Below are 21,915 nucleotides of genomic sequence, written 5' to 3'. Positions count from 1 at the left end.
GTACATAGCTATACTATTTTTTACTGATAATTTCTGATTGTTTATTATCTATTTCACTTGCTTTGGCAATGTAAACATATGTTTCCCATGCCAATTAAGCCCTTTGAATTGCGAGAGAGTGAGTTCATACAGAACACAGCAGTCTGTATTACACATCCAACATGACAGACAGAGCCTCTGTTTAAAAGGCTTCTAATTGTTTCAAGAACTCTCCATGCCTGAGGCCCAGTGGCTCCATTCACCCCTTCCAAGGGGTCTGGATAAGGCAATGGGCAGAGGTGACCACAATAGAAATATAATGAATTATAATAATAAGTCATTCTATTTTTATGAGACCACCACCAACATATATGGCATACTAGACCTTATTCTAAACCATGGGTTGTCTATTTGTGAGCCATAAGATGCAACCCTGTCTAACAATCAGGAGTCAGCCAAGCAATTAAGGCAGAAGGATAATGACTCAGCAGCCCAGCCACCGACAAGCGGCCCTGGAGAGCATGCTCATGATGTAAGAGGAGCCCAGTCAGCCCTTTAGGGGAATGCCTTGCCAAACACTGACAATGACATAGGGAGAGGAAGAGAGAGAAACAGAGAGAGTGAGTAGGCTGTAAGAAGAGAGAGATAGGGAAAGGAAGGAGAGAGAGGTGGTCTCAGTTAATCAGAGCTGGTCTGTGAGGCAGCTGAGCTGACAGGGATCCCTGTTGGTAGAGAGGCAGGGCATAATGATTCTATCAACCTCCTCTCACGCCTTCTAAATCTTAGGGGAGGTGAAAAGGAAAAGCCAGCCCTCTGTAACTCTAACTTGAAGCTCCATTTTGTAGCTAATTAAAAATGAATTCCCTTGATCTGAAGGCAGGAGCTATTAATAGTGTGGCGGTGCCTCTGTGACGTGCAGTACCCAGGCAGCTGGCTAGGCAGAGCTACCTGGCTGCACCCACAACAATAGTCTCAGGGCCTAGTGTAGCATCCCACCAGACTGCAGCAGGGCCAGACAGATGGTCAGACAACAGATCAGGATGAAACAACAATGTTCATCTTGTTTTTCCTGATAATAACAGTATAATAACATAATCAACAGTATTGAGTTAGAAGAACACTTTCCTATCATATTGAATATGCTTACGTTCAGGTTAAATGTGAGTGTGTTAATCGTGAGTTAACACTGTCAACATTGCAGGAGAGTTTACGCTTTCAGTTTTTGCCACTACTCTGGGTAGACCTACAATACCTTACGGATGTATAATTTGTCGGCAGTCACAAATTCAGCTACCAATGGTCATTGTGCAGTCCAGTCTACTCAGGAGGCCTCTCTTTCTCCCTCTCACCAACATCTGATTCACTCTCCCCTTCCCTCCCCAGGGTGGTTGGAAGCTGCAGCCTCTTCAGCTGTGGACAGAGTGGTAGGCCAGGCCTGCTGCTGGAGGGAGTGGGTCAGGTTAGCCTGCTCTCCATGCACCAGGGAAGGGGATATTTCCACTGTGAAATCGGATCCGGGGAGGGATGCAGTGGCTTAGTAACAGCTGAGAAACACACAGGCAACAGCAGACATAACAGTCGCCTGCATCTGCCATTTGGAATCTATAGCACCCCTACTGCAGCAAGGTGAGGACGGCCTAGTCCATTGATCTGTGGAGAAAGACCTTGACCATTCCCTTGACAGTGCATATTCATAACAAAGCTAATAACCCTTCAAAGTATGCTTTGAAATATGATCAATACTCCTTGCGCAGAGCTAATGAATCTAAAAGAGTGTCAAGTCAATAGCAGGGTGTTCAACTATCTTGATTTTATAATGCAATGGGCTTTTAGCATAATCATGTGAATAATACCTGGTGAACTTGAGTGAAAGATAGCTTTGCCTTAAGTGGAATTTTGGCATATACTGTAAATGCAAGGCACTAACGTTACATAGCTTTTAATCCTTAACCACCAGCTTAAACACAAAGCTGCAAACTCAGACCTTTTTTATCAAATAAAGAAACTGTTGTTCACTCTCTCTGGATAATTTAATTCAAAAACAATCACTGATAACTGCATGATGATCAATGAAAAGCCTGGTGCTGGTTTGTTATCCATGGTGTGTGTGTGTGTGTGTGTGTGTGTGTGTGTGTGTGTGTGTGTGTGTGTGTGGTGTGTGTGTGTGTGTGTGTGCGCCAAGTTTACGGTAACACCTGAGTTGTTTGCATGCAAAAGAGAAAAGAGTTCTCCATGGAGCAATGGCAATGCCATGACAACAACAAAGCACTCAAGATATGACTATGTGGGAGGCCTGAACACAATGCCACTCTTGAGAGAGAGCGAGGTAATGTACCTTTTATGCATGCACATAGCGAGTGAAAGCTTGTTCTCTAACCTCAATAAAGAAACATATCTGCCAAACAAGAATGACAAGAGAGCTAATTAGTGGGGGGTTTCCATTAGTGATACCACCTACATCCTGTCAACCAAGAGGCAGCTGACCTCCACAAGTACAGAAGCACAGCCAGGACTGCATTACATTTATAAAATGTTTGAATACTCAAACATTTGAAACACCTAAAGAAGGGCAGTAACAAGGCTGTGGGCATTGGGCAGAGCATTAGGACAGAGAAAATAGAGAAATCGTAAGTTAGAGAGTGAGTGTGGGAAAGGAGACAGGACAGTCTGACACATGGCAATGAAGTGGGCAGGAGACAGACAGACAGACGCTTTTTTACATGAAAGAATGCTGAGGCTTTCTGACAGCTGGGGCTTATATGCTGACACAAAGGCCTGGTTGTAGCATCGCTAGCTAGCGTTCCGGTTAGCCTGTTACTCACTGACTTCACATGGATCCGTCAGATGGGCAGGGAGCCACAGGCTACGCCACCGTGCTGTACTGGGGCCTCACTGAGGGACTGACCACACCGCACAGAGCCACATTACCCAGGGGGCTCCCTCTGCACACCAACCCCAGCTCAGACACACAAAGCCTGGGGCAGCAGCATACAGCTCAGCTAGGGATGGGTTAGGCCCCACTGTGGGGGGAGGTCACCTCCTTGGGCTGGGGCACTCTCCCACTGACAAAAACATGTTCTTCATTTATTACAAGAGTGAAAATTAAAACATGATATAAAAAACCTTTTGAACCATGAAAATACCAATCACCAAACTAGTCAAATTAAACAGCAGAATCACAAAACCAAAGGAACCATTTAGCAACTCCTGGGGGGAATGTTTTCTAAACATGATGGTCGGTTATCTGTCTGGAAATATCAGATCAGACACTTCCTTACCATTTCAGTTTGAAAACCTTTGCTCGTGTTCTGAGATAACAAACGTGACCTTGACCACGCACTCACAACCTAACTCTTCCTTCCATCTACTGTATGTCCACAGAACAAAAATATAAACGCAACATGTACAGTGTTGGTTTCCCAAATTCTATGAGCTGACATAAAAAGATCCCAGAAATGTTCCATACGCACAAAAACCTTGTTCCTCTCAAATTTCTGTGCACACGTTTGTTTACATCCCTGTTAGTGAGCATTTCTCATTTGTCAAGATAATCCATCCACCTGACAGGTGTGGCATATCAAGAAGCTGATTAAACAGCATGATCATTACACAGGTGCACATTGTGATGGGAACAATAAAAGGTCACTCTAAAATGTGCAGTTTTGTCACACAACACAATGCCACAGATGTCTCAAGTTTTGAGGGAGCATGCAATTGGCACGCTAACTGCAGGAATGTCCACCAGAGCTGTTGCCAGATAATTTTATTTTAATTCCTCTACCATAAGCCGCCTCCAACGTCATTTTAGAGAATTTGGCAGTACGTCCAAATGGCCTCACAACCGGAGACCACGTGTAACCACACCAGCCCAGGACCTCCACATCTGACTTCTTCACCTGCGGGATCAGCTGAGACCAGCCACCCAGACAGCTGATGAAACTGTGGGTTTGCACAACCGAAGAATTTCTGCACAAACCGGTTTCAACTGTACCGGGCATATGGCGAGCGGTTTGCTGATGTCAACGTTGTGAACAGAGTGCCCCATGGTGGTGGTGGGGTTATGGTATGGGCAGGCATAAGCTACAGACAACGAACACAATTAATTTTATTGATGGCAATTTGAATGCACAGAGATACCGTGACAAGATCCTGAGGCCAATTATCGTGCCATTCATCTGCCGCCATCACCTCATGTTTCAGCATGATAATGCACGGCCCCATGTCATAAGGATCTGTACACAATTCCTGGAAGCTGAAAATGTCCCAGTTCTTCCATGGCCTGCATACTCACCAGACAGGTCACCCATTGGGCATGTTTGAGATGCTCTGAATCGACGTGTACGACAGCGTGTTCCAGTTCCCGCCAATATCCAGCAACTTTGCTCAGCCATTGAAGAGGAGTTGGACAACATTCCACAGGCCACAATCAACAGCCTGATCAAATCTATGCGAAGGAGATGTGTCGCGCTGCATGAGGCAAATGGTGGTCACATCCGATACTGACTGGTTTTCTGATCCACGCTCCTACCTTTTTTTAAAGGTATCTGTGACCAACAGATGCATATCTGTATTCCCAGTCATGTGAAATCCATAGATTAGGGCCTAATTTATTTATTTCAATTGACGGATTTCCTTATATGAACTTTAACTCAGTAAAATCTTTGAAATTGTTGCATTTATATTCTTGTTCAGTATAGTTTCATTTCCACTACGGCCATTATTCAGCAACACACAGATAAAGAGAGCCTTCAAGAAACATGGAGAAACATCAAGCTACTATCTAGTGGAATTTGTCATCAAGCCTGGTAAAGAAGATAAATCAAAAAGACGGCAGTTCCTCCAGAATCCCCATCACCGTGTCTCAGGTGATAACCAATCCACATTCTATTCCTGGAATGCATGTCACTAAATGGGTCAAGATCATGACGATACACTGTATATAGGACATCATTAACCAGACCCATCTGCACTGAAACATTGCTGCAGATAACACAACACACAGTGAAAGCACCCAATTTAAACCAATGCAAACTCAGATGTGTGCTTAGATAAGAAAAGTTAAGGACAACAGAATGGAAAACTTGATGGGTTACCAACAGCAAGGGGTAGCTTTAAAAACTCCCTAAAAGCGTGGACATCATATACATCACTGACACTGACTATCATCTAATGGAATTCTGGGATTGTAGGAACTCTTTTCTCCAGACAGCTCATGTGTGAGAGGACAAAGGCTCACGACCATAAAGATGAACCAGACCTAATGCAGCCAGTCTGGGCCATAGAGCACAGCAGCAGCAGTGAGAGAAGGTGGGCCAGCGCCTCTCTCAGTCTGCCACCCTGCCCTGGGACTCCACAGTCCACACACAGGGCCAAATGTGTTTGCTTTAACACCCAGGGACCCCCATTGAGATGAGAGAACCCCACAGACAGCTCAAAGATCAAACAGGGCAACCACGAGGAATGGGGTCGTACAAACAAACTGAACCCGCCAGTGTTGTATGGAAGAAATGTCACTTATAAAGGTGAAAGTAAAGAAGATGGCAGGTGATCTAGACACAGAGAGAGAACTTGCCGTCGGTCTGAACAGTCTGGAAATGGTTACAGAGTATGATCAGTCTTTGTGTGTTTTCTAACTTCAATCAAGTCACAAGACAGTGTTCGTATCCGAACACCCATACTAGCGTAGTAAATAGCATGTGAAAAAAGAAAGTGTTATAGTATGTGAAATTTCAAAAATAGTACTCTAAATGAGTCATCTAATGTGTGATTGAGTTGACTCCCGCCATTCGTTCATTATGGTACAGCGAGTAAATGTATCTGATTATCAGCTGTTGTCAAGACACGTGAGTCGGAAAGAGACAAGTGAATTCTACTAGATCAAACATCAAAATTAGTTTGCAGTTTAAGTATGTAGTACGCTAGTATGGGTATTCGGACACGGACCCAGTTTCCTCAGAGTTCCCCAGAGGTTAGGTTCTGTAGGTGAGCCAGGTCAGGGGATATTTTATACCCGCTGCCTTTATGATTTGATGTGTGCAGAGCAGACAGACACAGGGAGTTTGAAGGAGTAATGTATAAAACATATTTGCTTTTCCGCTCCATCAGTGCCTGTGTCAGTGTGTGTGGGGTAGGTGAGGGGTTGTGTTTGGCAAGGAGTGGGTTAGGGACACAGAATGAAAAATCTCAAACAACCGTGTCTCAACATTCTCAAGAGACCAATACATGGGATTCAGTGGTCTGGGTCTCATTCAAAGTATGCATCACCAGTGTTGCTGAAAAACAGCAAAAATATTGAAATATTGAGCGATGTCTGTTGTGTCCACTATGTGTGCATATGGTTAAATCTGCTTTCTAGGTGAATAGATGTATAATAACGATACACGATACAAAAAAGGTTCTATCTAGAACCTAAAAGGGTTCTTCGGCTGGCCCCATAGAATAACCCTTTTGGTTCCAGGTAGAACACTTTTGGGTTCCACGTAGGGTTCTACCTGGAACCAAAAAGGGTTATCCTATCGGGACAGCTGAAGAACCCTTTTGCAACCCTTTTTTCTAACAGTGTACAACAACACAACCACTCACGTAGATGAGGCCAGAGTAGTAGCGGTCCTTGAGGTTGTGCAGCACTGAGGCCTCGTTCAGGCAGGTGAGCTCGGCCATGTCTTCCACCTTACTGAACTTGGGCGGGTTCATCTTCTGAATGTCATCCTTATTGACCATGGCCTTCTTGCCGTTCTCTGACAGTTCCACCACCACCTCCTCTCCCCGCTCCTCCTTGATGCTGGCCGCCTCAAAGCCATGGCGCTCTGAAGGGATCCACACCACCTTCTTGGCTGTCCAGTCGGCCTGCGTGGCCGGGTTGTAGACCACAGCGCGGTCCACAAACAGGTACCGCTCCGGGTCATCCTGCCCACTTCGATGAGCCATTTTGGGGGTACCAGAGCAAGAGTGCCACCTGGAAGAGGCAGAGACAGGCAGAGACTCAGTATAGCAACATGTTTGTCATTAAATGTTAAGCACTCTCAGGCATGGCACTTATCAAGGTGGCATTCCTTTGTGACAATAAAGCTACCCCCTTTTCAAGCCTAGGTGTAGCCAGCAGATCTGACTCGATTGCTTACAGCTGCACTGGAGTCGGAGAGCATTCCTGTGTAGATTAAGACACCGTGGAGCCGGCACGAATATGGCTCAGAAAACATACCTCAATCCAGGGATGAGAAATGCGTTGTACTCCGAGAATTGTCCCATTATCCCAACTGTTACAACGAGAAAATTGAACTACTGCTAGTTTTTACAGAAAACTGTCCTTTTCGTCCTCATGCTAGGTAGAAGAACCACAGCAGCCATTTTGGAAGGTGTATTTCCTGAGACGTATCTCGCACTGGCTCCGCAGAGTCTTAATCCAGGGTTTCCCAAACTTGGTCCTGGGCCACCCCCGTGTGCACGTTTAGTTTTTTTGCCATAGCACTACACAGTTGATTCAAATAATCAAAGCTTGATGATGAGTTGGATATTTGAATCAGCTGTGTAGTGCTAAAGCAAAACGGAGGTCCCAGAACCGAGTTTGGGAAACCCTGTCTTAATCTATATAGGAATGCTGTCTGACCCTAGTGCAGCTGTAAGCAAGCTGGTCGAATCTGCTGGCTAACCTAGGTGGGGCAATTTTTACTCACCTGTATCCTATTTTCGGGAAGGAAAACTTTTACTATAGGCTTGAAGGGAGGCAGAGTTACATAATATGACAGGCTTACAAAAATGGATGAGATGAGTCTACTCTGCTGCACTGCACTAGCAATGGATAACGAATTGTAGCTTGGAAGCCCAGAATTCTCGCAGGTTCCCCACTCTCTGCGGGCTTGACAGAAAGCCGATGTTTCCGGTTTTCAGGGATACAGTATTTTCAAGCTAAATGCAGGGACTCTTTTTACGCCTGCTACGTTAGAGTACAGGTTACCCAACATCCTCATTATTTCTTTATTTCTCAGAGGTTATACTTTAACCGTTTTGAAAGCTAACAGTATGACAAAAGTGTGTTTCTTGTGTATCCGTCAATTATATTGTTTCACGCCACATTGTATCAGTTACTGGACAGAGGACACAGATGTTTGTTACATTGTTTCTGTACACGCCAAAATAGGCCTACACCATCATTGCTTTTTACAGCAGAACAAGTTCCTCATCCAAGTAGACGTTTGCAGCCAAACATGGAAAGCAATTCCTCACCTTCAGGTAGAGTATTCAACGTGTCGAACAAATTTAGTCCGAAATAAAATAAGTGCCAAACAGAACCAATTGTTTGTTTTGTTTATTTGCCTGACAGGCTGGCTACATTGTTGACTCGTTTAATAACGCGCGTCTTACGCTGACTCGACTAGAGCCATCTCGTGCGCTGGTGTAACCGTGTTGTGAATGGCACGCAACCTTGCCACACATTACAGTCAACATAGACAATAAACATGTATTTATTAGATCAGCAGGTCCATGAACAACCTATATCACATAGCTGCACGTTATCTGACATTTACGACCACTTTAATAATAACAGAAACCATCTGAAATCATGCTGAGAGCTGTACTTGTCAAGGGAGTCAATTTTGGTGTAGCAACATCTCTAAAGTCATCATTTCAATTTCATTCAATTAAAATCTTCAATAAATATAACGCAATATATTCCTTTAACATATTTTAATTCAACGTATCTGTGTAATCAATAGTCCTGAACATAATATAGCGACATCATTGCGCTATGTAGCCTAAATCCATCCAGTCCGACAATCTTCAAGCTGCTAATGTAACCATGCAGAATAAAATTATTCCTAAAAGAGCTGGTAATTTACCTGGTGCTTTGAGTGAAGAAACGAGGACAACTGTTCACACGAATAGACCGATCTCCCTCTTTAATAACACTTTATGCAACAACACAATTGATATTCAGGCATCTATCTAGGCTTTGGTATGCACCAAAGACACTGCCCCTACGGTGGGGCCCCTCAACCGAACAGATCTGACCGCTGTTACTCCGCCTACGATGGGTTGTGCAGACATAGATATTGACCGAATAGATCAGCTCGTCCGAATTCAATAGCTCATTGTGATCAAATCAAATCAAATCAAATTTTATTGGTCACATGCGCCGAATACAACAAGTGCAGACATTACAGTGAAATGCTTACTTACAGCCCTTAACCAACAGTGCGTTTATTTTAAACAAAAAAAGTAAGAATAAAACAACAAAAAAAAAAAAAAAAAAGTGTTGAGAAAAACAAAGAGCAGAAGTAAAATAAAGTGACAGTAGGGAGGCTATATATACAGGGGGTAACGGTGCAGAGTCAATGTGCGGGGGCACCGGCTAGTTGAGGTAGTTGAGGTAATATGTACATGTGGGTAGAGTTAAAGTGACTATGCATAAATACTTAACAGAGTAGCAGCAGCGTAAAAAGGATGGGGTGGGGGGGCAGTGCAAATAGTCCGGGTAGCCATGATTAGCTGTTCAGGAGTCTTATGGCTTGTGGGTAGAAGCTGTTGAGAAGTCTTTTGGACCTAGACTTGGCACTCCGGTACCGCTTGCCGTGCGGTAGCAGAGAGAACAGTCTATGACTAGGGTGGCTGGAGTCTTTGACAATTTTGAGGGCCTTCCTCTGATGCTTTACGTGCTATATTTTCTAAAGCGTTGATATCCTCTGAAAAACAGACGTCTAATGATATACAAATGCCTTTTTATTCTTAAGCCACGAGGTCAATATAATATCTAGTTGTGAAAGTCTACGCACTGCACTCACCTACTGCGGCTAAAACACAATTGGATTCTCAAGCTCCAGTCTTAGTCCCCTCGCCTCCTATTGGCTAAAATCGACCCCAGAGCAAACCAACTATTTTCAGAGGAATCATTTCTGGTCCATCGTTCCACCTGTTCCTGACACCATCTCCAACCTGACCCTCAACATAAAAAATTTACAAAAATCCTAATTAATTTATTTTCAATTAAATCATTATGCTCAGTGCTCGAAATAATAATGCACTTATTTGTTCCTTCAGTCATTAACACGCTTTTGATACAAGATATCGATTTAAAGTGTTTTGTATGGTCTTTAGGTTTTGCATGGAGTTATATTTTACATGGTTCAAATGTTACAATAAGCTGCCACAGAGTAACTGGTTAGATATCATGATATGCAACACCCCCTCTTGTGTCCAAAGTGGTGGGGCTTATTTGTACCATTATATTCCTGGAATTATAGGGCATTGTTGGTTTAAAGTTTATTTTTGCCATTATTCCAAAAATATAGTTCGACCCTGTTCATGTCACCTGCATTGCTAATCTACTTTCAAAATACTTAATTAAATATTTAATACAAATTCATGAAGATGTTATGTTATCAAGGATTCCATTCATGTTTACCAAGCTACATTATCAAATTGTGAATGTGAACACAACTCACTGAACATGGTCTTGATTTTACATAAACATTTTATTACAAATTGATTAAGAAATTGAACAAGTCATATAATTAAACAGCCTGTCTCCATGATGTGGTGGTTGTAAAGAAAGCAGCATACGTTAATAATCATAGATGTTTTATATCAAGGAGAAAATGACATAGTATCTGACAATATGTACATTATTGTGTTATTCTACTGGCACCTTTAATGTCCTCCCCTCCATGCTGCTCCGCCACGGTTTTTTCCTCCTCCACCTCCTCTCCCTCCCCCACCACCACTACCAGCGCCTCCTCTTACTTTCTTCCTCACACCGCTGGACTGCTCGGTGTCATCCCCCTCTTCTCCTCTGGGCCTCTTCCTCTTCTCTCCTTGTTCCTTCATTTCCTGAGAGGGAAAGAGGTGATTGTGACTGACTTTAGAGCTATTACAATGGATGACAACACTGCTGAAAAGACAAGACTCACAATTCTGGCGAATCGCTGTGCCTCGCTCACTCTCTCCACCAGCATCATCACTTCCTCCTCCTGCGTGGGGAAGGCAGGCAGCTTCTTGCCAATCAGAGTTTCGATTCGCTGGAACAGCTCCACATCATACCTGAGAGGTCAATATGTCAATCAGAAGAAAATCTTTGGACGAAGTAACCAATTTCAATAAGATTGGTTGAGTGCGAGCATAAAGGTGGCCCTTACTGTGTGACAAATGTGATGGATTTTCCAGACCGTCCTGCTCGGCAGTTCGCCCCACTCTGTGGATGTAGTCCTGAGAGTACACACACACAAACACGATAAAACACCACTAAACTTGCTTGGTTGGGTCCCTCATTTGTGATAACATTGGAGAGAGAGACTGCACAGACCATGGGAGAAACATCCACACAAGCAAGACTGATACCTTTGAGTGAGTTGGGATATCGTAGTTAATAACACAGTCTACATGTGGAATGTCCAGTCCTCTTGACGCCACGTCAGTCGCCAGCAACACAGAGCGAGACTTAGACTTGAACTTGTTCAGCGACCCCAGACGTTTGTTCTGACCAAGAGAGAAAGACATTTATTATTTCTACTTTCATACATGCAGATTTCACTGATGTGTATAACATTTGAAAGTGTGTAGCTCACACCAGAGTTAGAGTATGATATTTTGAGTGAGTATGTTGGTAGACAGTAGTGTGTTTGGATAAGGGGGGTTACCTGACTCATCTGCCCATGTAGGGGGATGGCAGTGATGCCCAGGTTCCTGAGCAGCAGCGCCACCCGCTGGGCGTTGTTACACGTACTGCAGAAGATCATGAAGGAGTTCCCCGCCAGCTCATTGATAATGGACACCAGGTAACAATCCTGGAGACACAGACAGTTGACTTACAATCCAACACTAACCATACACAGCTTCTGACTTCTCCTAGAAAAATTACCTTGATACCATTAGAACATTAATCCAATTTCAAGTACCTTGTATTTGGAGGGTATGAAGATGTAGTACTGCTGCAGTTTTTCTACTGTTGAGTATTTGGTGTTAACGGCACATTTAACTGGATCCTTCAGCGCTGCTCTCTGCAGCTTTGCAACCTTGGCAAAGACATAGAAGGGTTAGTGTGACAGGCCAGGTGTTAGGAATACTCTAACACGTCTCAAATGAAGAGCTAAAAGGAATATATAATAGGCAGTATTATGTGGGTACCTTTTTGGTCATGGTGGCAGAGAAGAGAAACGTGCGTCTGTCTCTGGGAATAACCTTCAGGATCTTGTCCACCTCAGTCTCAAAGTCCATGTTGAGAATCCGGTCTGCCTCGTCCATCACCAGGAACTTCAGTGCTCGCAGTGAGAAGCCTTTGGTGTTCTCTAAGTGGTCTATCAACCGCCCGGGGGTGGCTGTTATGACATACACGGTGAATACACATTAGTTAGTATCAACCAGGAATGCACTTAAAAGATGGTATCGTATTATGCAACTGGAAGTGGTAGGTTGGATTAAGTTATTTTCTCACCAATGACAATGTGAGGTTTCTTGGCCAGGACTAGGGATTGGGACATCATGTCAATTCCTCCAACTATAACAGCTGAAACAGAAACAAAGACAAGTGAGTTAATACAACAAAGTCACACGACACTTGAGTTCCTTCAAATATGTTTCTACCCCATGACATCCCGGATGGTCCTTCCCATGCCCACGTACCACACTTGACTCCGATGCTGGAGCCCAGGGCCTCAAACTGCTCTGCGATCTGGAAAGCCAGCTCTCTGGTGGGGGTGAGTATGAGTGTGTGGAGCCTCTGAGCGGAAGCGAGGAGTGACTGCAGGATGGGCAGCGCAAACGCCCCAGTCTTCCCTGAGCCAGTCTCTGCCAAACCAATTACATCCTTTCCTGAGATAGGAGAGAAGAAAGTGCATGTTGAGTGTACAAACTGACATGGGACCTTACACCTAGAGGACAGGTCTTTACCAACTGTTTTATATATGCACAAACAATGTCATTCACCCCCTCCATCCAACTGAACTCACCTTGTAAGGCTACAGGTATGGCCTCTACCTGTATCTTTGTAGGAGTCTTCCATCCCAACTGTTCACAGGCTTCACACAGCACTTCAGTTACACCCTATATTAAACAGATGCATGCCATAGCAGAAATATGTAAACGGGTTAGACAATGGAGTGCATGTAATACATCTAACGTTACACAAATTGCATGGCTAAATGCCCGCCCCATTTTTAAATGTATTTTTACATGCCTGTCAATGACATCACATCATCCCACAGCTGTCCCTAGCTATCTACATGTAACGACTGTTGGTTGCTACCTCCTTAAAACGTATGTTGGTGGTTGAAAGACAGTTAACTTGCTAACTTATCAGTGGTAGGTTTGTTTGTTGATGTGCTGTTAACTAACGTTAGCTAGCTAGTTCGCTTCCAAGCTGGCAAGCTAACCTATCCTTTCCATTTAGCTAGCTACTCACCAGATCCTTGAAGGTCTTCACTGGCTCATCATTTTCAGCGACATTAACGTTACTGTTATCATCATCACTACTCGAATCTTCGAGTGCTTCATCCTTTGCTTCATCTGTTTTTATCTCGACACTTTTCTCCGAATCGTCCGCCATGCTTGTTTGCCAACGTGCGGTCTACGCTAAAGTGCGCATGTACGGAAATTGATAAGATTTCATGCTATGATTTCTGGGACTTGATGTTCCCCGCTAAATTCATAAATCATTCAGTTAATTGCAATGTTTAGACCACATTCAGTTGTCAAACGTTGCAGATAGAAATGCCATGAATAGAGCTGATGTGATTCCTTATTCTACATAGCCTATTTCTTCCATCTTGAATGCATCCTGCTGAACGAGCCCGTTCATCACAGTGGTTTATTAATTTGTATTGTTTGAGGTCTGAGTTATGAAAAGATAGTTTAAAAAAATATTGGACTCAAAGAAAGGTTAATTGAGTTTAGTATTTATTTAGTTGCAGGTCTAACCATTTCAGACAAGCATATGCACACTCATTTGGATTTTCCTACAAACACCTGACAAAACTTTCTTTGAAATCCAACACATTTCTCAGTTCAACAATAAAATAAACATTTGACAGTCATAAAAAAACACTAGCTTTTTCACAAAGATTGAGCCAAATTATCATAGCCATGTACAGTAAGTCGGTAGGGAGGTAATTCTAGTCTGCCAGAAAAAAAATAACATTGAGAAAAACAACGTGTTTCTGAACAGCATCTGCTTGATGGTATCACTTTCTTCATGACCCCTACTGTTCATTCCATCTCAACGCTCCCTCCCTTTTCACCCTGCAGCCCCAGTCTTAGAGGAGTCCCTCCATCTCCCTCATGAAGGCCTCATACATCTGGTCCTTGGTCTTCATGTTGGGCTGAGAGACTGGGCCCATCTGAGTAGGGTTGGCCGACCCCATGGGGGCAGCCATCGACTGCTGCTTCTGGCCTCCCAACCTTTCCTCTCTTCTTCTTCCCTTTTCCATAGGCCCTCCTCCGCTCCCGGCCCCTTTATCCCTGCGCACCCTCAGCGCCGTGGGCACAAAGCGGGTGACCTCTGTCTTGGGGTTGATTATCTGGGGTTTGGCTGAGATGGTGGCTCCGCCACTCCCCGGGCCTGCTGCCAGATTGCTGCCTCCGGCCGAGACAGAGGTGATGTTGGCCCGCTTCTCGATGGTTGGTGCATGGTGGTGGCTGGTGTGGTTTGCGCCCGATGGCGGGGCACTTGTCCCCGGGAGGAGGGGGCATCTGCATCCCTGGGCGCATGGACATAGGCATGGAGGGAGGGGGCAGCATGGAGGCATTGGGGTTGCTCTGGGAGCCATCTGGGTTGGAGCCGGGTTTCTGGCGGTGGACGATGCTGGGGGGAGCGCTGAGGACGTTGGAGTTAAGCGGCGGGGGGAAAAGAGAGAGGGGAGGGGCAAGTTGGCGTGGGTGACCAGCTCTTGGGGGAGGGGGGATGCCTACAGAAAGGGAGAAGAGAGGAGATTAGAGTGGGGGGAAATCCTACTTTCTTCCCATGCTTTGCTGGCCAAAATAATTTGTACATGTATTTTAGCTTGAAGTATGTGCCATGCCGACATATAGATCTCAGCTATTTTAATTGCTGTTAACTTTGGGTACTGCTGAACTGTAGTTATGTTTAAAACAGATGTATGTTTTGACAATGTTTGAGAAGGGATAAAGTCATATGAAATTTCAATAAAAGGCACAAAAATACATACACGCATCCACACATACCTGGGGGTGCTGGGGGAGGCAGTCTGGGTGGGGGTCCCCTGGGTGGAGGACCAGGAGGGAGACCTGGAGGGGGGCCTGGGGGAGGGCCAGGGGGACGACCTGGTGGGGGTCCAGGGGGCAGTAGCCGGGGCATCGGCCCCCTTGGACCACCTAGCATACCAGGCGGCCTCAAAAACGGAGGAGCACCTAAGGATGACAAACAAGACATATCATATGACATATCACATCATAGAGCATTGTTTTAGTCATTTGATAGTAATGAAGCAACGTCACACAAGATGACACTGTACTCCAATCATTAATACACATAAAACCAACGAACCAGGTGGAGGACCGGAGGCAGGCCAGAGGGCGGACCAGGAGGCCTCATTGGAGGAGCTGGGGGTGGTCCCAACGGTGGAGGCCCTGTTCCTGGTGGACCCTGCATGTGTAGAGTAGGTTGCTGTCCTCCCATTGGTCCAGAGGGTGGAGGCATGCGCTGATTGGGTATAAGATGAGATTGGTTGGTCGCCTGGTGGTCCCCTATCCTCGATGTCTGAGTTGTCAGAGTCAGTATACTCCTCCTCAACTTCCTCTTCCTCCTCTTCATCTTCAGGGATGGACTGCCCTGTAGACAAATAATAAAAGGGGATGAGTGAGAAAGGGATGAAGGAAGAAAGTGTAATCTAGTTCCCATGGAGAAATCATCCTCCGGCGAATACAAACCTCTTTAAATTACGTCATTCTCCAAAATAGTGTCAACAATCCAATCATTCATCTGCATCACAAGTCCTGCTAAGTGTGGTAGTGGTGTTGTGTGCAGACTGAAGGACATACAGTACCTGCCATCCTAAGCATCATAGCCTGCAGAGGAGTGATGGCCTTTTTCTTCTTCACAATCCTCTTCTTCTTGCTCTTCTCCCTGGGTGCTGAGGGGGGCATGTCTGCAAACCGCACACTGCGTCCTGCAAAACATATCACATAATCTCATGTAAAACGCCATGTCTGTGTTATCATTCTTTAAACTCCAACACCAAGCAGTGCCCAGACTTGAAGACAGAATCCAACACACTTGGGGTGATCAAGCAAGCACATACGCAGACAAGGCTCTGCCTCTCACCTGCATGTCTGTCCCCTCTGTCCTCCTCTCTGCCCTCATCCTGTCGGTCCACCATCATCCTCTTGTCAACCTCTCCTCCTTCATCCCTCTCTCCTTCACTGTCCTCTTCAGAGTCGCTGTCGTCTTCCTCTCCATCGTCCCCTTCTCCATCGCTCTCGCTCCCACTGTCCCTCTCTCCTCCCATCAGCATAGCGTCCATGGCTTTCTCCATGTCAGAGGCCTGGTTGGATGGATCTGGTTGTAGGCAGAGAGAAAGGTGGATTTGGATGAAGCATCTTTATTCCTCCTGATCCCATGTACAAACATGCAGTAGTGAGGTGTGTGTGCAGTACCTGCGTCTGCTGCGAACTGGGCCCTGCGTGATGCGTACAGCGCCAGGACCTGAGGCGGTGGGGGGCCAGGTGGGGGACCTGGGGGTTTCCTGCCAGGGGGTAACCGAGGGACGCCTGCTACCGCTGCAGACATGGGGGCACTGATCCCCTTACTAAGAGAGAGAGAAGTGTTTACAGAGCAGCTGCTAGGGTTGCGGTATGGTCCATTGGAATGATACTGAGACAGCACTGTAAATTCAGGGGACTGCCCACCTAAACGACGAGCCCTTCTTCAGGATGGAGGGAGGCTGGGCCCCGGGCAGGGGGATGTCCTGGATCAGGATGCTGGAGGGGGCGTGGGGCATCTCTGGGAGTGGGATGCTATCCACCTCCACCAGTTCAGCATTCTAGTTGACAGAGTGTGGAAGAGAAAGAGTGAGTAGTGAACAACAGGGACAATAATGACATGATCTCAGCCCCGCTCTGTTTATCTGTGCGCTTCATACATGCTCATCAGCATAGCATACACACCTTGACTGAGTCGAAGTAGAGTGACAGCTTGCCGCGATTGCTCTCATAGTCCAGCTCCAGTTTGCGTAGCTCCTTGTAAGTGTCTGGGTTCTCTCTTTCGTACAAACGTACGATGCGCTCAAACGTCTCCCGTAGCTTCTTCCTCTTGTCCCTCAGCACCTTCTCATTCAGCAGCGGCTGCTGCACAGGGTTGAACTCTGGCACAGGAAAAGACAGGTAGAGAGAACGGACGTGAACAGGAGAAAAGAAAATGATTAGCAAGATCATTTTGGAAGACAAAAAACAAACACACAACCTTGTTTAAAACCCATTTCCAATGGCTCACCCATTTCATCCAGCTTCTCCATGTCTTTGATGATCTGTCGGGGGTCCTTCATCTTCAGCACAGCTGTTCTCACCATCATCCTCTGCTTCTTGTTCTGTGGCGCAGCAAAGAAGAGCACAGTGAGTTTTCTACACAGAATACAAAGTCAACCTGTCATTGACATTCAACTTGTCAGCCAAGGTCTTACCTTCTTCAGCTCCCGTTTCCTGGCCTCCTTCCCTGAGGAGGAAAAGGCACCGCATTACGTTTTATGTAGAACCTGTTACCTGACAGCTCCTGTACGTTGATGCATTTACTATTGTTCATAGTGCTGCCGAGCTCAATAAGAGACACTGAAGTGCTTTTCATTTCACAGACATGGGATCCCCTGAAGCTTAAGTAACAATGTGCACTGATGTGTTCATGCTCAAGTTTGAGGTGAACGTATGATGTGAGCAGTCACATGATGACGGAAAGGGTATGACTACTTACTGGCCTGGTCGGTGGGGTTCATGAACTTCCCACTCTTGGTGGAGGAGGTCGAACGTCGCCCCATGGTGATGGTGCGTCTCCTTCACCCTGCCAGGGAAGATACAGTATCAAGTTATTGGAGTCAGGAGAAAAAGTCATCTATTCAACACAACCACAACGATGAATTTGGATTTCCAAACCAAGTAATGCAGGATCTTTTCCTGCAATATTATACAGCATGTTACTAACTGTCAAAAAGCTTACTGAGCAACACGAAGGAGCCAGATAAACATTTAGATTACTTTAGACTAGAGGCACCAAACACGACATTACATTGATTGCACCGAGGGCAAGTCAGAAGTTTTTAAAATCTAGTCTAGGGGAGGGTCATGTAATTTGTAAATGATGAAATGTCTATATTCCTCAGTGTTTTAGAAATAGTTGCTTATTAGGCTATATATCGATGTGTGCCTGATGCCACCCCTCATCATTTTCCATCTCTGATTCTCTGCTGGGCGCACAATATCAAGTGTGCCTATCACAGGAGGTTGGTGGCACCTTAATTGGGGAGGACGGGCTTGTGGTAAATAGCTAGAGCGGAATGGTATCAAATACATCCAACACATGGTTTCACATGGTTGCTCCGTTCCAGCCATTATTATGAGCTGTCCTCCCCTCACCAGCCTCCTGTGGAGCCCATAGGCTATTTAGTGTGGTCTCAATCAAAGTATCCATAGTATACAGGCTATGAAGTGCATGCTCAGCGAAGCACAGAGCAAAGTTATATTTCTAAGATAGCCGCTGGGATGGTCAAATCAAATCAAATTGTATTTGTCACGTGCACCAAACACAACACGTGTAGACCTTACCGTGAAATGCTGACTTACAAGGCCTTAAATAAAACTAGGCTGCCTTACACACTGCAATGGATATTCCAACCCTGAGCCCCAGCCTGCTCTTGCTGATCAAAAACGTTTTTGTGTGCTTCCTAACCAATGGCTGTGCTGTGTAGGCCTACAGTGGCAGTTCAGGAGGAGAGTCAAAGGCTTCTTCCTATTTTTTATTAGGCATAGTCCAAAAAAATGCACTCTCTTGCGCATGGACTAGCCTATAGCCCAGTGTTTCCCAACCCTAGTCCTCGAGTAACCCCAACCGTACACATTTGTATTGTAACCCTGACCAAGCACACCTGATTCAACTTGTCAACTAATCATCGAGCCCTCAATGAGTTAATGAGGTGTGTTTGTCAAGGGCCTACAATGAAACTGTGTACTGTTGGGAGTACAAGAGGACCAGGGTTGGGAAACACTGCTACAGCTTATGTTCTGTTCAGTTTGAGAAGGAGAACGCGAAGATGAGAAGGAGGACAACTTTGATAGCTTGCTACTACTATAATTGATTTGATTAAAAACAATATGTTTCTTGCCCATGATGTAGGCCTATTTATCAGAGTTATTGACCTCACAATAAGCCAGATTCCAGTAACTTACATTGTGGTGCTGAAACTTGAAGCAGCAGCACAATCAATCGGAAATGGACAGCTCATGGTGCTGAAAGTAGGCAAATTTGAGTAGGCATAATTCATTTAAACCGTCTTCATTTTAATTAGTTTTCTAACAACAAGAGGGCTTTGCGTTGGAGCCTATTTCTTCCTATTTAAGAAATAAGAGGTAGGCCTACCTGTTTGAGAGACTAAATTAGGCTATAGGCTGCTATATCAATAGATTTGTTGGTCAATTCCTCCATCCACAATGCACTCTTTAAATAACAGCCCTTCACTGACACGGAGGTAGGCTAAGTTAAAACCAAGACTCGAATTGAGGGAGGTATGAGAGGGTATGCCATAGGCCTACTTTTTATTAATGAAAAGGGCAAAAAGCACAGGCCTACCCTTTTGTTAGCTTAAGATTTTGAAGAAAATAAAAGGGATCTGATTATTAAAGTGATCTATAACAGCGCTTTGGTCCACGATTCTTTCGGCTACAAACAAGTTGTAAAATACCCGGGAAAGACGTGACTCCGATGCATATGGGGATATCATTGTTTAGAGCATAAAGGAGACAAAAAATTTACTTTGCTTGGGAAGTAATCCAATTCTGTCACTATCAATTGATTAAGTTATTCACTTTCTGTACAATATATGTTTAAACCCAGACAGCTTTTAGGTAAACACTTGTGACCTTCTCTCGTTGGGTTAAGCCACAGGAAGAAGAGTAGCGAGCAGTTAAAGCTTCCATTTTTCTGCGTCAGTAGGCCTACTCTGTCTGGGGTGGAAAGGTAGGCCTAACTTTTGAAAACACCATGCTCAGATTCCTAATGAGGTCTCAGATTTATTATTTGCAAACAGGGACAGTTTCATTGCAAACAAAACACACTGATTTGGCATTGGAGAAATAAGATGAACACACATGCCTATCTCTCTGTTCATTCAGCCTGTAATTTCGGCAATTTGTGTGGTATAAAAAGGAAAGATTCTGCTAATATGGAAAATTACAGTAGAATTGCATGAAATGTTTACATAAGGCCAGTTTTTTTCTTGGCCCTGCAAATACGATGATGGAATCATGCAATGCTTTTACTATAAATGAGATCTTTCCACCCCTACTCTTGTCCACGGTGGTCTGCGAACCCACAACCTTCTGGCCTGCAGCCCTGTGCACTATCAATATTCCTGCGTTGCCAAGTAATACTAAACAGGACAAGGAACAGTTTCTGTCCAAGAAGTGAGGGTAAACGGTAGACATGTTCTCTGCTATCCACTTTGTTTTATTAATTTATTATTTTGGGTATAGGGGAGGGTCACTCGTTTTATTTCAAGCGTTCAGGGAGGGTATAGGTAAAATATATTTTGCTCTAGGGAGGGCCATCCATTTTCATTTCAGGGGAACGATTTTCTCCATGTAACCCTTATTATAAATAACGTTCACTCCCTTGCTGCGATTCAACCAATAATTAATTACCTTTTGACATTGTGCTGGAAAACATACTTGTACAACTTGTACATACAAGTACGTCTCCCAGCACAATGTCAGAAGACAATTCTTGGTTGAATCGCAGCTAGTCAGAAGTAAACGTCAACTAGTCTAAACTAACAACAAACGTTAGCTAACTTAGTTAGCAAATCTGCACCAGTTCTAATGTTAGCTAGCTATAGCTAATGCAAATACTCGCCAATATTAATTTGCTGAAATCTTAGTTAGCTAGCTAGCAAATTTTGTAACCACCGGTAGATATCACCAAAAGTTTGCAGGTTTCACATCAGCATTACGTTAGCTAGCTAGCTAGCTAAATTATCCAGTCAGCTAGCTCGTTGAACAGGTAACGAAAAAGCTCACTTGAATTTACTCTACCTTTATCCACGTGAAAACTGTGGGCAGTGTGGCTTTTCCCCTCTATTACTTTCCAATCGGGTAAATGGTCAACTATAAATGTCGTTGTCTGTATCAAAATAATGTATACCCTCTTTAGATCACATTGACATGAAACGCTTTTTGGCTAATTGATGCAGTCCGCCATGTTTTGATTGCCGCGAGCTAGGGCGGAAGCCTCATGCGAGATAAACCGGAAACTCCAAAAAAACGTCAAACTAAATACGCTCAACCCCCCAGTGGCTGACCTAGTAGACTTCAGTTTTGCACTCTTCAAGTCTTTGCTTTATGTCTCAAGTTTTGGGTGAACCTGCTACCTTTTCTACGGCTACTGTTACGAATAGCCTACACTTCACCCAAGTGTCTCTTGCAGGTGAGTGCCTTTTGCATTTTATTATTAGGCCTAAATGTATGTGCATTTTTTTGGTGGGTAGTATGGCCTTCATTGCTTACCAGGTTACACAAATTGTTTGGCAAGATGACCTTACATAAATACGAACATTATTGGCATTTTGGCAATGATGACCAAGTTAAATACCCCAGCCTTGGGATCATTTATGCAATTGCACTTGCCTTTGTATCAACAGAGGCACCACAGGTAGATAGATATGTTTGTTCATACAGGATCAAATGCCAGGTAGAAATGTGTTCAGCTGTCATTGATTTTTTTATATTCATGAAGGT

The 21,915-nt window shown here is 44.6% G+C and overlaps 3 protein-coding genes across 3 annotated transcripts; all 3 read right to left on the bottom strand.

Annotated features, from left to right (window-relative positions):
- Nucleotides 1–2,819: 2,819 nt before the first annotated feature.
- On the bottom strand, nt 2,820–9,067 carry LOC123481267 (myosin-10-like). The gene is made up of 3 exons (XM_045218506.1): nt 8,817–9,067; nt 6,562–6,934; nt 2,820–2,879 (listed from the first exon to the last, which is right to left on the bottom strand). The coding sequence occupies exons 2-3, from the start codon at nt 6,904–6,906 to the stop codon at nt 2,820–2,822; spliced, it is 405 nt and encodes a 134-aa protein (XP_045074441.1). The 5' UTR covers nt 6,907–6,934; nt 8,817–9,067.
- Nucleotides 9,068–10,429: 1,362 nt separating this feature from the next.
- Nucleotides 10,430–13,544, bottom strand: ddx47 (DEAD (Asp-Glu-Ala-Asp) box polypeptide 47). The gene is given in 12 exon segments (XM_041879547.2): nt 10,430–10,803; nt 10,884–11,013; nt 11,109–11,151; nt 11,154–11,178; nt 11,311–11,448; nt 11,610–11,756; nt 11,868–11,984; nt 12,097–12,287; nt 12,404–12,475; nt 12,592–12,780; nt 12,918–13,011; nt 13,370–13,544. Coding segments are annotated over 12 exon segments (1,470 nt in total). The 5' UTR covers nt 13,514–13,544; the 3' UTR covers nt 10,430–10,623.
- Nucleotides 13,545–13,841: 297 nt separating this feature from the next.
- Nucleotides 13,842–21,412, bottom strand: LOC121568990 (WW domain-binding protein 11). The gene is given in 15 exon segments (XM_045218505.1): nt 13,842–14,601; nt 14,678–14,870; nt 15,148–15,333; nt 15,470–15,481; nt 15,484–15,664; nt 15,666–15,754; nt 15,969–16,091; nt 16,247–16,480; nt 16,579–16,730; nt 16,831–16,964; nt 17,089–17,285; nt 17,414–17,507; nt 17,601–17,632; nt 17,885–17,971; nt 21,214–21,412. Coding segments are annotated over 14 exon segments (2,073 nt in total). The 5' UTR covers nt 17,949–17,971; nt 21,214–21,412; the 3' UTR covers nt 13,842–14,219.
- Nucleotides 21,413–21,915: the final 503 nt, after the last annotated feature.

The sequence above is a fragment of the Coregonus clupeaformis genome, unplaced genomic scaffold, assembly GCF_020615455.1.
Source record: "Coregonus clupeaformis isolate EN_2021a unplaced genomic scaffold, ASM2061545v1 scaf1615, whole genome shotgun sequence".
NCBI classification, from domain to species: Eukaryota; Metazoa; Chordata; class Actinopteri; order Salmoniformes; family Salmonidae; genus Coregonus; species Coregonus clupeaformis.
This window is presented reverse-complemented; position numbering and strand designations above follow the sequence as displayed.

Bases quoted from the DNA above. Each gene is read 5' to 3' on its own strand.
- LOC123481267 (XM_045218506.1), bottom strand. From the start codon at position 6,906: ATGGCTCATCGAAGTGGGCAGGATGACCCGGAGCGGTACCTGTTTGTG. The intron at 2,880-6,561 runs GTGAGTGGTTGT...CGGTGTGGTCAG, and splicing joins ACTACTCTGGCCTCATCTAC to TCCCTCAGTGAGGCCCCAGT.